Consider the following 16648-nt stretch of genomic DNA (forward strand, 5'->3'; position numbering starts at 1 on the left):
CTGCCTACGACGTGAACGTAACCTACGCCCATCCCTATTCATGTACTACTACGTAAACGACGTAAAATACGACGGCTGTTCCCTGGTCCATACCTTTTGCATGAGTTGCGCCTCATAGATGGGGAATAACTATACGCCGGACGTAAGCCTTACGTAAACCGCGTATATTAATGCACCGGGCGCAAGTACATTCGTGAATCGGCGTATCTCACTCATTTGCATATTCAAATCGTAAATCAATGGGAGCGCCCCTTGCGGCCAGCGTAAATATGCGCCCACGATACGACGGCGTAGGAAACTTACGTCGGTCGGATGAAGCCTAGTTTCAGGCGTATCTTGCTTTCAGAGTCAGGCGCATAGATACGACGGCGCATATGTGCACTTACGCGGCGTATCTTGATATACGTCGGCGTAAGTGCTACGTGAATCCGGGCCATACTGTACAGCACTAAAATGTGAATACTGCTCCACAGACTCTCCGAAACTTGCTGACTGGTTTAAATGCACTCAGGAAGTTGAAGAAATGAGAGAGCTCATATGTATAGCTCATGTTAACCCTTCCATGTTAACTCACACCTGGGCCTGCTGGCCGCATTACCAAGAATCTGCATCCAACACATGGTGAACTCTACTTTCCCATTAACCATATCCGAGAGAGACGGAGGATGCTCAGCTCAACCTATCCCCACCTACAGTAGGTGAACCCGATTTTGTGTCAATCTCGCTCTCTTTCTCGGCGAGATTGAGCACCTACGAGCCCCATCGCGGGAGCCAGCGCCGAGCTGGCTTGCCGCGATGGAGACAGAGCCGTCATAGAAGCGACGGGAGATCCGACTTGGATTCCCGCCAATTCTACACGTGTGCGGCGTTTGCTATGAATCCTGAGGGGGAAGTCCCCGCCGGATTTTAAATAAAAATCCGGCATGGGTCCCCCCCTCAGGAGCATACCGGGCCCTTAGGTCTGTTATGGGTTGTAAGGAGAGCCCCCCTACGCCGAAAAAAACGGCGTAGGGGGTCCCCCTACGATCCATACCAGACCCGTATCCAAAGCACGCTACCCGGCCAGCCAGGAAGGGAGTGGGGACGAGCGAGCGCCCCCCCCCCCTCCTGAGCCGTACCAGGCTGCATGCCCTCAACATGGGGGGGTTGGGTGCTCTGGGGCAGGGGGGCGCACTGCGGCCCCCCCACCTCAGAGCACCCTGTCCCCATGTTGATGAGGACAGGGCCCCTTCCCGACAACCCTGGCCGTTGGTTGTCGGGGTATGCGGGCGGGAGGCTTATCGGAATCTGGGAGCCCCCTTTAATAAGGGGTCCCCCAGATACCGGCCCCCCACCCTAAGTGAATGAGTATGGGGTACATCGTACCCCTACCCATTCACCTGCAAGAAAAGTGGTAAAAACACAAATAAACCACACAGTGTATTAAAATATTTTATTAGTCTGCTCCGGAGGCCGCCCCCTGTCTTCTTTATTAGCTCTTTTACCAGGGGGGGCTTCTTCTTTGACGTCTTCGGGTGGGTGGGGGCCGCCGTCTGGTTCTCTTCCACCGCCGGGGGGGGGTGGCTTTTAAAAAAGCCCCCACCCCCCCGGCGGGTTTCCTCCGGCGTCTTCGGCGGGGCTCTTCTTCTTACGCTATCCCGACGGGTCTTCTCCGCTATCCGGGGGGTCTCGCCGCTCTCCGCTGTTGACTCGTCGCACCCCGGTTCTTCGTCTCGCAGTCCGGTCCCTTCTTCCGTGCTGTACGTCTTCTTCCGTGCTGTGAGTTCTTCTTCCGCGCTGTGACGTCATGTTCTTCACTTCTCTTCTTCTCCCGATGTTGACTCGCCGGTCCTCCTCGCTGAAATGACGGATGCGCGCCTTGCATCGGACCTATATAGGCCTCACAGTCCCATCATGCTCTGTACCTACCCATGTGATACCTACCCACATGGGTACTGTAGGTATCACATGGGTAGGTACAGAGCATGATGGGACTGTGAGGCCTATATAGGTCCGATGCAAGGCGCGCATCCGTCATTTCAGCGAGGAGGACCGGCGAGTCAACATCGGGAGAAGAAGAGAAGTGAAGAACATGACGTCACAGCGCGGAAGAAGAACTCACAGCACGGAAGAAGACGTACAGCACGGAAGAAGGGACCGGACTGCGAGACGAAGAACCGGGGTGCGACGAGTCAACAGCGGAGAGCGGCGAGACCCCCCGGATAGCGGAGAAGACCCGTCGGGATAGCGTAAGAAGAAGAGCCCCGCCGAAGACGCCGGAGGAAACCCGCCGGGGGGGTGGGGGCTTTTTTAAAAGCCACCCCCCCCCGGCGGTGGAAGAGAACCAGACGGCGGCCCCCACCCACCCGAAGACGTCAAAGAAGAAGCCCCCCCTGGTAAAAGAGCTAATAAAGAAGACAGGGGGCGGCCTCCGGAGCAGACTAATAAAATATTTTAATACACTGTGTGGTTTATTTGTGTTTTTACCACTTTTCTTGCAGGTGAATGGGTAGGGGTACGATGTACCCCATACTCATTCACTTAGGGTGGGGGGGCCGGTATCTGGGGGCCCCCTTATTAAAGGGGGCTCCCAGATTCCGATAAGCCTCCCGCCCGCATACCCCGACAACCAACGGCCAGGGTTGTCGGGAAGGGGCCCTGTCCTCATCAACATGGGGACAGGGTGCTCTGAGGTGGGGGGGCCACAGTGCGCCCCCCTGCCCCAGAGCACCCAACCCCCCCATGTTGAGGGCATGCAGCCTGGTACGGCTCAGGAGGGGGGGGCGCTCGCTCGTCCCCACTCCCTTCCTGGCTGGCCGGGTAGCGTGCTTTGGATACGGGTCTGGTATGGATCGTAGGGGGACCCCCTACGCCGTTTTTTTCGGCGTAGGGGGGCTCTCCTTACAACCCATAACAGACCTAAGGGCCCGGTATGCTCCTGAGGGGGGACCCATGCTGGATTTTTATTTAAAATCCGGCGGGGACTTCCCCCTCAGGATTCATAGCAAACGCCGCACACGTGTAGAATTGGCGGGAATCCAAGTCGGATCTCCCGTCGCTTCTATGACGCGCTTGCTGGGATGTGCTGTCACTATTCCAGTGAGTGCAAGATGTCGGCGAGATCTCGGCACCATGTCGCCGAGTATCAGCGCGACGCTGTCGTGCTAAAAGAACAATATCACAAACACCTACTGTAATCCAACTCCATCCCTTTTATCCTATGGCCTCCCCGCCTTTTCTTTTCTTTATTCCTCCTCTCTGTGGTGGAACAGTAAATGTAAAATGATAACATTTTGTTAAACATGGCTTCATTAAAATAAAATAATCTGGTTGCTATGGACAATATCACCAGTCTGTTATAAAGGACACATTTTCTGGACATAGTTGCCTTCCCTTGACACATTCCGATAGCTCACAAGGTTCTAGAAATACTATATTAATTGCATAAAAGAGCTTATAAAACACTCTTAACAGCGATCCATATTTCGGTGCAGTGTGCTTTCCGAGGGATAGATACCACAGGCAAAGGCAAGGTTAATGATGTGAAACAATGATCTCAGAGCTTCTGTTTATCTCAGCTCCTCCAGCTGCCTCATATTGTAGTCACAGAGGGCAAGACCCTTTCCTTTTTTATAATTCGTTAACTGGAGTGCTGACTAGATGTGCATCTAGAGATAAAAACATTCCCACACATGTCTTCATCATATTCACAATTAGATTTGAAGGTTAGTTTAGAATTATTCTAGGTTTGTATATTAATTTTGCAGGAAATTAATCCTAACATAACTTCAGCCAAACCTTTTTTTTGTTAGTTTTGAAAAGGGTGAGACAGTTATTATCCTTATTATTATTATTATTTTTTTGCTTTGTCTCAGTTGAGGAAATTTGTCCTAACCTCCTGATTCTGGTGGCCAATTATCATAGGGTGGAAAGCAATGGGCATGCAGATGGCAGTACAAATCCTAAAGCGGTTCCATGCTTTCACCCTTATTAAAAAAAAAAAATAATGTTTTGTCCAGAGACCACTTTTAAAGAATACATGCTAATGTTAATGCTTTTGGTCTGGGCCACAATCTGCCTTTTTTTTACACTGTCACCAGTTCTAGTTAGATTAGAGGCTCTGGGGAAGAGGCAAACTGATGCTATGTCATGTCTGATGGCTCTTTTTTTTTTATATGTATGGGCTTATGTTTGTTCTTATTTTCTTGATATGATGTTTTGTATGTAATAACAAAAACCTTTGTACCATGAAATGTATGTATCTACATGATATGTCGTGACACATCCAGGGAACTACCGTTTAAATGACAATTTTTCTAAATGATTCTTTTTTTCTTTATCCTTTCTTACTGGTCTGGTGCTTCCTATGGTTTGGGCTTGTTTAGTACTTTTTGAATAGGCCCCTATTTTATATATTAACTATTATATTTTACAGTACTGCATGTTATTTGAACAAAAATCCAGTGAAGAAGCAGGTAATAGCAAAATTAACCTCAGGGAGGGACGAGGTTCCTCTTGAATAAGTGTATATTATTGCTGAGCTAACTTATTAATAGCTCTTTTTTTAAGACACAATAGGTATTTTATTTTTATTTGGTGATACAAAGCAGCTTTGCAAATATAAATGCCTATCTCAGCCTTCTGTTACAACCAATGCAAAGTAAACATTGCATTGGTTGTATTCAACTTGCCTACAGTTTAAAGCCTCATACACACAATCAGATTTTCTGCGGACAAAGCGTAGGACTTTTGTCCGAAGGGCGTTGGCCAGGGCGTTTTATTGCATACAAACAGAAAAGAATTGTCGGCCAACAAACACAAAACTACGTGTTTTTTCAGCTCTTTAGCACCACCCTTTGGGCAACTTCTGCTAATGTTGTGTTATGGTGAGCATTGCTTCTGAGCATGCGTGTTTGTACTTTGGCATTTTTTCCGAAGGTAAATATGAGGATAAGGAGTGATCAGCGCTACAGTGAAATAAGGTAAAAAGCAAAAAATGGCTGGGATAGCCGACACTCTGTGAGCTAGGTGATACAGGGATAGGCTATGATAGCAAACCTCAAAAGGTCCAACCTAATACCTGTCGGATGGGCCACAGCGGCCAAATCCTAAGTGATATATATAAAAAAAATGAATAAAATATCAAACAAATAAGAGCAATCTAATATTGCAAGGGATCATAATATGGATACAAATAATAAAAAAGGGGGGGGGGTGCATAAATGACACAGATAGCTGCAGAGTCTATATGGTGCTCTGTTGAAATGGTTGAGAAATGTGAAGAATCTAGTAATCTTCTACATGCAGTGTCTCCCTCCAGCTGTAGTTTTACATTGCCCTTACCTTCATCCAGTAATGTAATCGCATAGAGGGCAAGTGGTTTCCTTCTCTGTCGGCTTCACTTCTCTGGTCCTGTTCTTAGCTGGATCCCACTGATGTCCCAGATGAAAAATCCGTCCTCGGGAAGGTGGTCCTCGGGTCTGTGAATCTCAAGTGTGATAGGGAAATAGTACCACAATGGTGAAGCACGTTCCGGTTGAAGTAAAATATATTTATTTAGGGATGTAGTACATGCAAAGCAATGCAGTGCACAGTTTAAAATCGGCGAAGGACTTGTGCATACATGCTCAGATAATCCGACAACACACATTTGTTGGCGGACAATTTCAAAGCATGCTATCCCACATTTGTTGGCGGAAAGTCGGACAACAATTGTCTGATGGAGCATACAAACGGTCAGATTTTCCGACAACATCCTGTCATTAGACATGTGCATTAGTTTTTGTCCAAATGCATTTCCGTCCGAATTGCAGGTATTTTCGTTATCGTTTTAACAAATGATAACGAAAGCACAGAAAACGAAAAACAAAAGATCTGACATAAACAAATGCTTTATTTTTGTTTGCGTTGCGGTCGAATGTGCCTAACCTTAAGGGCTCTTTCACACGGAGCGGACCGTTTCTGGGTCCGCTCCGTGTGTCTCCGTCGGCTCATCGGGGATCCCCGCTGAGCTGTCGGCGGATAGGGCGGTCCCCGCACACAGTGCAGAGACCGCCCTGTCTCAGCTCCGCTCTGCCCTATGGGGAACCGGATGGAGACGGACCGTCTGTCCGTCTGCATCAGTTCTGTTCCGCCGGACGGAAGAAAAATAGGGTTTTCTTCCGTCCGAAAACTGGATCCCGACGGACGCGGACGTTAGCGGATGCTCCATCCGCTAACGGACGCGATCCCATAGGGATGTATTACAAGCCCGTTAACGGACTTGTAATAATGGACAGGCGGAGCGGACGTCTGAAAGGGGCCTAACTCTATTATTCCAATATTATTCTACATAAAGAGAAAAGATTTGACATAGAGAGAAAAGATTCGACATTATAGAGACATGAAGAAGAGTCGACATAGAAAGAAAAGATTCGACATAGAGAGAAAAGATTCGACATAGAGAGACATGAAGATTCGACATAGAGAGACATGAAGTCAAATTTTTTTTTTTAAAGATTCTGTCGAATCTTCTTTTTTTTTTTTCTTCTTAGAACATTCGACAGACACCATAAGCCTTCAATGACAGATTCGACTTTAATTGTGCCTAACCTTAACTCTATTAGTCCAATATTATTCTACATAAAGAGAAAAGATTTGACATAGAGAGAAAAGATTCGACATAGAGAGACATGAAGATTCGACATAGAGAGACATGAAGAGTCGATTTTTTTTTTTTTTTTTTAAAGATTCTGTCGAATCTTCTTTTCTTTCTTTTTTTTCTTCTTCTTCTTCTTCTTAGAACATTCGACAGACACCATAAGCCTTCAATGACAAATTCGACCTTAATTGTGCCTAACCTTAACTCTATTAGTCCAATATTATTCTACATAAAGAGAAAAGATTTGACATAGAGAGAAAAGATTCAACATAGAGAGACATGAAGATTCGATGTAGAGAGACATGAAGGTTCGACATAGAGAGACATGAAGATTCGACATAGAGAGACATGAAGATTCAACATAGAGAGACATGAAGATTCGACATAGAGAGACATGAAGATTCGACATAGAGAGACATGAAGAGTCGACAGACACCATAAGCCTTCAATGACAGATTCATTTGGATTTTCGGACGAATGCATTTTTTTCTTCCAAAAAACGAAATAAATAAAAACGAATTTCGGGAGCAACTAAATACATTTATTTTTCGGACGAAAACGAAATTACGAAACAAAATATTTCAGTGTGCAGATGTTTACCTGTCATCACACAATTCCCGTTGGATTATCCGATCGTGTGTACGAGGCTTTACAGGACAAGAACAACAAGGGAGGCATGCTTATTAAACAGATAAAAATGGCTTTAAATCAGGGGTCTCCAAAGTGCAGAGACCGCCCTGTCTCAGCTCCGCTCTGCCCTATGGGGAACCGGATGCAGACGGACCGTCTGTCCGTCTGCATCAGTTCCGTTCCGCCGGACGGAAGAAAAATAGGGTTTTCTTCCGTCCGAAAACTGGATCCCGACGGACGCGGATGTTAGCGGATGCTCCATCCGCTAACGGACGCGATCCCATAGGGATGTATTACAAGTCCGTTAACGGACTTGTAATAACGGACAGGCGGAGCGGACATCTGAAAGGGGCCTAACTCTATTAGTCCAATATTATTCTACATAAAGAGAAAAGATTTGACATAGAGAGAAAAGATTTGACATTATAGAGACATGAAGAAGAGTCGACATAGAGAGAAAAGATTCGACATAGAGAGAAAAGATTCGACATAGAGAGACATGAAGATTCGACATAGAGAGACATGAAGTCAAAAAATTTTTTTTAAAGATTCTGTCGAATCTTCTTTTTTTTTTTTCTTCTTAGAACATTCGACAGACACCATAAGCCTTCAATGACAGATTCGACTTTAATTGTGCCTAACCTTAACTCTATTAGTCCAATATTATTCTACATAAAGAGAAAAGATTTGACATAGAGAGAAAAGATTCGACATAGAGAGACATGAAGATTCGACATAGAGAGACATGACATGTGCACATGTCTACCTGTCATCACACAATTCCCGTCGGATTATCCGATCGTGTGTACGAGGCTTTACAGGACAAGAACAACAAGGGAGGCATGCTTATTAAACAGATAAAAATGGCTTTAAATCAGGGGTCTTCAAAATACGGCCCTCCAGTTGTTCAGGAACTACAATTCCCATCATGCCTAGTCATGTCTGTGAATGTCAGATTTTTACAATGTCTCATGGGAAGTGTAGTTCCACCACAGCTGGAGGGCCATAGTTTGGAGATCCCTGCTTTAAATCATTGGCATAAGAAAGTTTGCTCATAGTAAGTGACATCGGGGGACTGCAAGAAGTTGCTATTTTGTAACAATCCATTAACTTTACCTTGACTTGATATTTGTACATCCTTGACATAATGGAACTGCTACTACCATAGACAGGACTGAAAGTAAAAAACAATTGTCAATAGAACTGGATTAGTAAAACAGTGAAATTAAAATGATGTTCTGTTCCTGCACAGACAAAAGACAGGATGACAAAGGAAGATGCAGCCAGCAAGTTGTAAGTCATATTTTACAGTTCTGTACTGGTCTGTTGTATTCACTGCTTATTGTTGTCTCATTCTCATTTGCCTTCATTGTGTTCAAGACTAAATATTAACATTTTAATTAAAACCGCATATAAGCTCTAACATTTTTGGATAATCTCAAAAATGAATATAATTTTTTTTAAATCTACAGCTTTAATTAAAATTATTCCTGATAATCCTTTTATGTTCAGGCCCTTGCCCGTATAGAGTGGCCACATTCTATCCTTGTCTTACAATTCTGTTCCTCCACTGACATCTTGTCATGGGGCTCCTGATAGAGGCTAAAAGTGGCCATTTCAACATTCACTAGGGAGGCATGGTCCACTTTTATCCCTGTTACAAAAAATGCCCCGAGAAATGTCATGCAGTAAATGCTGAATGAATGAATGACTTGTATAGCACTACACATGCAAACTGAATCGCCTCTAGGCGCTTTTTGCAGCCAGTGTCTTCCTGGCTGGTGCAGTCATTTACCCCGTAGGATCTTGACACGCTTGGGACACACATATATATACTGGGCCAGTTTGGCCAGGATCCAATTAACCTACCAGCATGTCTTTGGAGTGTGGGAGGAAACTGGAGTACCTGGAGAAAACCCACGCAGACACAGGGAGAACATGCAAACTCTAAGCAGATGGTGTCGTGGTCGGGATTGGAACCTGCGACCCTTTTGCTGCTAGGTGAAAGTGCTAACCACTACACCACTGTGCTGCCCAAATGCTGGAGAGAGTTCATGTAGATTGGAAGTAGCAAAACAAAAAAAAAGATTAGCAACACTGAGATGCAAAAAGGATGAAAAAAAGCTGAAAACCAGTGTGAAAAAAAATGTTTATAATACACTGTGCTTTATTAAATGAATGCCATCTATTTAGTGTTTGCATCAATCACCAGTCAGAGTAGTGATTTCCTCACTTGTGCATAAGTAAAAAGAACAAATGGCTACCACTGTAATCCCTTAGAAACGAGTGTCATGGGTTTACCCACTATTAAATATTTATTTGTAATATACTGATTTATATAAATATTAAAAAATAAATAAAACAAACAAATTGCATTGCGCTGACACTGTCCTAAACTGAAGCACAATTCCCTTCTTTTGTGGATATATAATGAAATAAGACATGGAAATACTTTCTATTCTATGAAAGCTTCACTGTGCTGCAATTAGGTTGGAGAGCTTTAAAAAAAGTTTTGTCCCTTCTCAGCATAACCTGTATGGTTTTACTGTCTCTTTGGGTCCCACACCCTACTCCATAGAAGCCACAATGTTTTCCATACACTGCACTGATGTCCAAAAAGCTTGAAATGGCAGTATAATAGGCTATATTTGCACTATATATACCAGTGGTTCTGAATATGCATCTGGCTGATGGGGCCCAATATTCTAAAATGAGAAGCGTTCCTCCTATTTTACTATATGTAATACAAAGAGGCATGTTTATGTATTTTTCTTTCATTCCCCACTCCTGTATTAAGTTAAAATTCTTGTCAAGTTCCCGCTTCAGCATTTTCTTTAGCTTCCTCCTCACTCCAGTGCCACCAGCCCCCTTGAGGCAGAACAACACTCACATTACTCTGCGCACCTCCTGTGAGCACAGGTTGTCATTTACACACCCTGTGGGTGGTGCATCATCACACAGCCTGCCTAACTAGTACTTCAGATCTGAGCAGTGCCAACATAATGGCTTCATTACATATTCTGATCCTGCAGCTGGTTTTATATTAAGAGTAATTTAAAAGGATTGCACTGTCTGAAGTACAGACAGATACCAGAGGAAGAATCTTCAAATAGAAAAGTATCTCTGGCCAAACCCTGTTTTTCTTTATTATGTCATTTAGTTTTAAGTTTCCATTGCTGTCTGTATCCCTACTAAAGAGATCGGCCTTCTCTACTTGCCATGGTGACCATTGTTACCATTGACCATTGATACAGAGGCAAAAACGTATTCGGAATTCACAATTTAATGATTATAGACAAAACTGAGCTAAATTTGGGGGGGGGGGGGGTGAAATAAGGCAAGTTAAAAAAAGCTTAACAGGGGGTTTAGCTTTGCCTTCTCGACCCAAATATATTTTGGTTAGGAATACACTTTATTATAAAATACATTCATAATAATAATTGCACAATATCACCAGACTCAGAACACTTTGTAAAACGAACAGCCAACCGGGTTTTCTTGTCAGCAGCACTGCTGCTATTGCCCTGGTCCTTCAGACGCAGCTCTCTGGCTCTCCTGGCTCACTCAGCCTCTGCTGCAGGACCTTGTTGCATGGCCCCCACCTCTGGCCTCAGCTAAGCCACACCTGTTCATGCACATGGCCTGCAAGTCTCCAGCAAGACCTGGACACAGGATTGAAGGCTTCATCACACCCAAGACACTTTGAAGCCTTTATGCTCCAAGCCATGATCTGGGATTACAAAACCCAGAGAAAGCTGTAAACACATTAGTATGAGCCCTGTGTCCTTCCCATAACCATTTTCACAGTGGCAGGGCCTCACACTCACATACTGCCCCCCTTTGTTTTGATCCGGAGGGCAGAACACCTGCATCACTCATTTCAGTTGGGACACCTCTTTGAGTACTGTCAGTCATATAGGCCCAACTTTTTTTCCAGGTGTGCGTCCAGGTATGCCCTACCTTAGCAGGGTCTCACTGTTTTTTGCAGTAAGCTTATCCCATTTCTCACAGGGTTCCTGGGCTTCCCTGACACTGGTGCAAGCTTTACTCAACAGTGGTGGTTTACACATTTTAATTGTCACAAAAAACAATCTAGTCAGTACTCTCTTTGTGGTCTACGGCCAGAATCTCCATTGTTGCTGCATCTAATCTGGGCCCTTCTGAGGTGCACCTCGGATTGCACCAGCAGAAATGCTCCACATCACCACATCTGTCAGAGAGACTTCTCTTACATGTCTGTCATTTGTGATTTCTTGGACAGTTCATCTAAGCCCCTTCCATATGAACACAGCTTGTCCGACTGCAGTGGAGACACCCAGGTGTACAGCGAATGTGTTTATACAACTTCAAGTATCTCCTGTAACACATTAGTCATCTTAATACATCCCAATCTAAACAAAAGACCTTTCCAGGGACTTATTCTCCTATTAGGGGCATGCAGGGGCTCATTTACTGATATTTGAAAGGTTGAGACATTTAAAGACATATTTATAGCCGTCATCACATCCTGGTGCTCCTTAAAAGCAATGTCAGATGCATATCTCTTGCTTATCCCCTCTACTTCAGCAGCAGTGAGCCACTGCAAGTAATGACGTTAAGTAGGCCATAGATGAGATTTTTTTCATTCAAGCAGTGGGTTTAAAAAAAAAAAGAAAGAAAAAAAGGCTTGATTCCTCCAGTCATGCACTCAATAAATAATACTTCAGCAGGAAAGATTCCCTCATCCACCTTGGGTGTGTGGATGAGGAAATTCCCCCTGCTGAGGTATTGTAGTCTAAAAGCGAGGAGACTGCCCGCCATGCGAATGCATAGCTGCCAGCTATAGTCTAAGGTTTTGATCAAGCGGGGAAAGTCCGACAGGCTGGTTAAACGAATAAACAAATAGCCCCCTTTTTTGCAAGTAAACAAATAGCTTGATTTACCTGCTTGTTGGCAAGCAGTACAGCATTATGTGAGCATTATGTCTGGGTTCATCCCTAAGCACTTCCCCAGGCTCCCTTCCTCCCTTCCTCCCCGGTAAAAAGAGTTGATTGTACCTTTGTAGCGAATCACAAGGTTTGAGGCTGAAGCAGTGGTTGATTTGTGTCATACATTTGCAAACACAGCAAAGCACACGTTTCTGTTATCTCTGAGCCAGCATCTTTGTCCAGGAAGTACATGCTCATCCTGGCAAAAGATGGCACCGCCCATTTGGTTGGAGACAAAATCAAATGAACACATTGTCAGGGGGAGTGTTGAGATCTTTGTGGGACAAAAGTATTAGGTAATAAATGCCCATATTTTTACACAATACTTAGTATGGATGCACTTACATAAAAAAATTGGGCCTGCTTCCAGTTTCATATTTTTTACTGTTTTATCATGTCAAGTAATGGAATTTGTTTATTGTGGTCTTATAGATGTGTACTACAACATCAGCTCGCTTTATCACTGTTGGAACTCTGGAACAGGGGGGCATTTTTGTGAGTAATGTTGTTTTATAAATGTTGATACTTTTGTAACATCCCGATGTGCAAAAGATTGTGTTTCACTGCATAATTTGTGTACTTTCTATAATGTCTACATAATACTTTTACATATATTATATTTTACATCTCTGCTGCTTAGTTGGAAATATGTTTAACCTCTTTCTGACTGGGTCACGCAAATATACTGCAGCACAATGGTTCTCCTGGGTGAAATCCCGTACGGGTACGTCTTAACCGGTTTAGCCACCAGAGGGCGCGCATGCCCGCTGTACGGCGGGGGACCCGGTGAGTGTGGGCGGTGGGCATGATCGCCACAGGCCACATACGTTCACGTGCATGAGCGCCAGCATTGGGATTTGTGTGTGTAAACACACAAATCCCTGTGCTGTCAGTGGAGAGGAACCATATGGTTTCTTCCTACTTTGTGGGATGGAAACTTTTCTCCAAAGGTAGAACTTGTGCCATTGAGGACCCAAAGAACCCAAGGAACACTTTAAGCATCCAATCAAAGTGTACAGGGGCTGGTGAAAAATCAGCACGATGCCAGAGGTACTTATCAATGTCCCAGTGCAGAGACCCTTTCCAATTTCTCCTAAAATCAGAATGGTTCCACATGTACCATGGATCTCTTTCTTCTTGTGACTTTTCAGGAAGCATTGGATAAGCTCCATAACCCCTTCCATAATCTGGGCATGGTTTATAGTCCTCCAATGGCAAATTATATTTCTTAGCTGCAGCCGCCCTTTCTTCAGCTGTATTGGGATAGGGTCCAGGCATAAGATGATATAAGATCATGAGCTGATCTCACACTGGCATAGGGCTCCAACCAGCCAGGTCCGCCCCTCCGCCCAGTGGTGGGTACCCGGGAAGCGCTGCGGGCCATAAAAGCCAATAACCCGGCCCTGAATGCTGCCATGATTACTAGTCCCAATTTTTTATATATTTTTAAGGACAAAAACAACTCAATTTCTATTTACATTTTTTTTAAGCCCAGCCTGCAGGCAAAAGTAGAAATACTTACCTCACCTATGCCACTGAACTCTGATGTCTTATATATGAGATACGTTTCCTGCAAAGTGTTCACTCACACTTCCAGGAGTGTCAAAAGTCTGATTCCTGCTGTGCTCTCTGTACCTTCTGCCTTTACTACAGTGTGCTATAGTTACATAGGGGTCGGAAAATGAAACCACAGAGTGCAGGGCTGGGTTGCAGGCATCCAATGCTCCTTAAAAGGGTTGAACGAAGTGGATTTTTCAACAAATTTAGAAGAAAGCAAGGTTTCATAGTACAGCTGGCAGAAAAGGTACCACATCTAAAGGGATGAATACACAGCAACTTCAGCACTAGTATTGGCACAGAACTAAATAACTGAAGTCTTCTGCCTCTCTTTTTATCTTTGTACAACATCAATCTTATTAAAGCAGTTGTATACCCACTGATTTATTTTTTTAACCTGTAAGGCAAAAGGCATAATGAGCTAGTATGCACCGCATACTAGCTCATTATGAAATACTTACCTTAGAACGAGGCGTCACAGCTGATCCCAGTCCATGTCGAGGGAGCGGACATTTTCCCTCTGTGTCTTTCGGGTATCGCGGCTCCGGCGCTGTGAGTGGCCGGAGTCGCGATGACGTCTGCCGGGCTTTCAGCCAAGAAACTCAGGAGCGCATGCTCATTGCAAGGGGAATATCTCCAAAACCATACAGGTTTAGGAGATATTCTTTTTACCTACAGGTAAGCCTTATTATAGGCTTACCTGTAGGTAAAAGCAAAAAAAAAAAAAAAGGGTATACAACCGCTTTAACATTTCATAGCAAAGTAGCCTCCCTGGCGGTATGATTATGTCAGATTTTTGAATCTCAGAGCGGTACATTGAAATTTTAGCGTTTTATATTATAGGCCTGTAATTTATAGTAATAACACACTTAAATCTGTCCAAACAAGAGTCTAGCAGACATCCCAGGTATGATAAAGTTCGAAACACAAAATCATAAATTATAATATAATATATAACTATAAATAATGTTAAAAATTATAATATAATAATAAAATGAATTTCCCCATGATTCACTATCGCTCAATTTGACAAGTGTTCTAATTTACTATCACTGTTTTCTAGTTGGTCCAAAACCATTTTGACGTAAAGGGACACTTTTTGGTTGCAATCGACAATCACAAGTTTCCAGGCAGAAAGAACAGTGTATATAATAGAAAAGTGCATGCAGGGCACTGGACAAAGCACTAGGGAAAAAAAGGGAGGTGAAATGATTTGATACAGTAATGTAATCTGTAATATTACAGTGTACTGTATGTGTTTGTGTATGTTTTTTGTACTTTTTGAATTTGCCGCTGGGCTCCACCCACCATGCGTCACGACTCTTGCAGGGAATGGAGCCTGGAACACAGAGCATTGGGCAGATGATCCAGCGGAGGACACAGCAGGGAGACATCGCAGGATCCTGGTGACAAGGTAAGTACTGTAGGCTGTACAAGGATTCTGCAATGCAATTCACGAGTGTGGCTCAGGGTTACAGCTAATGGTACTGTAATGGTACTGTAATTTTACCCTGAGCCACACTCAGGAATACCGTCCAAGAGGGTTATTGATTTATCTGATTTATGTTTATTTACCTGTTATTGGTGCCCACACCTTAGTGACAATAAAATGGCTGATAAACTCTCTTCCTAACAAGGAAAGGGCCGACCAAACAGCTGCATTGCCCAAAGTGTGAACCTATGCTTGAACTATAATCATTTAAGTATTTACATATTCCTAACATGCAGTAAAAGAGCTTTACACAAGCCCTTACTGACCTCTGTAGCTAATTGTACTATGGAAAAGTAATCTCAAAATTGTCAATATCAAACTCTTCCCCACATCTCATTATATTTACAAGCATCGATGTAATGTTTACTATAGAAATATACCTGATGAAAAAATACAGGCAACATTATAAAACGATCAAATAAATTATATTTTTTATCAATTTGCTATATGCTATTATCATTTACATTGTACAAAGATTAGCTCCTCATTTAAGCATCATTTTAGCTTGTCTCGGCTACTCAGGAGTCAGGAATAATTTGGCAGTCTGGCTTCTTTCTTAAAAAACATTTAGAGTATATTTTTTACTTTTAAAATGTTTAAACCCCAGCTTGAGCCAAAACTTTTCTTTGATTTGGATACATTTGGGAAGAGTCAGTGCTACTGTCTTGTTTTACCTGCTCACTGTCACCTTGTTTGGGAGAGTTTACCTCACTGCCAAGAAATGAGGGGACTGGCTGTCACTGAAAGAGGCACAAGAAACACTATAACAAAGCTAAAGTATGTTTCGGGAAGTCCCCCCATAGACGATAGGGTTTAAAAAAAAAACAGAGACAGGTTCTGTCTACTTCTAAAAAAATAAGTTTTGGCTGGGGTTTGGTAACTGTATGTATGCCAATGCACATAAACATTCTCCAAAGTAAATCTTTGTAGTATTTCCAAACTATAATATAGAGGACAAATAAAGTTTATTTTATGCCATATGTGTTGATCAAATACACAGTTATTAATAAATACAATATACTTGTCTTCCATGTCATAGGGACTAGCAGAAACAGTAAACAAGACCTCAAACCTAAACTTTAGCCTGGTAAGTAAAAAAAAAAATTCCCCTCCTTGCAGGAACATATTATTTTATTAATCATATTATACCTGTGTCTATAGGTGCCAAAGACAAAGGCAACATTTGGCCATATGTTTTTTTTTTTGCCATCATCAGTAGTATACGATCATCTGATATACGCTGTCACAGTTTCTGCATTAGTTCCAGTTCAACAAGAAAATGTTCTATGAATCCTAGCAAAGGGTATTTCCCAGTTATCAGAATTTAGCCTTAATATCTTGAAGTGCCTTATTTAAAATATTAATTTAAATACTAAACAGTAC

The 16648-nt window shown here is 43.2% G+C and overlaps 1 protein-coding gene across 5 annotated transcripts in view; it reads left to right on the plus strand.

Annotated features, from left to right (window-relative positions):
- Positions 1–16648, plus strand: part of LOC120922705 — a 122651-nt gene that overhangs the window by 92321 nt on the left and 13682 nt on the right. For 4 of the 5 annotated variants that reach the window (XM_040334756.1, XM_040334764.1, XM_040334750.1 and 1 more), the window contains 3 exons: positions 8502–8542; positions 12649–12711; positions 16305–16352. In XM_040334756.1, coding sequence (XP_040190690.1) covers positions 8502–8542; positions 12649–12711; positions 16305–16352 — 152 coding nt within the window. Of the gene's footprint in view, positions 1–8501; positions 8543–12648; positions 12712–15102; positions 15255–16304; positions 16353–16648 lie in introns of those variants that run through there. The other variant, XM_040334777.1, reaches the window with a different exon arrangement.

Source organism: Rana temporaria, chromosome 1 (assembly GCF_905171775.1).
Source record: "Rana temporaria chromosome 1, aRanTem1.1, whole genome shotgun sequence".
Classification (NCBI taxonomy): domain Eukaryota; kingdom Metazoa; phylum Chordata; class Amphibia; order Anura; family Ranidae; genus Rana; species Rana temporaria.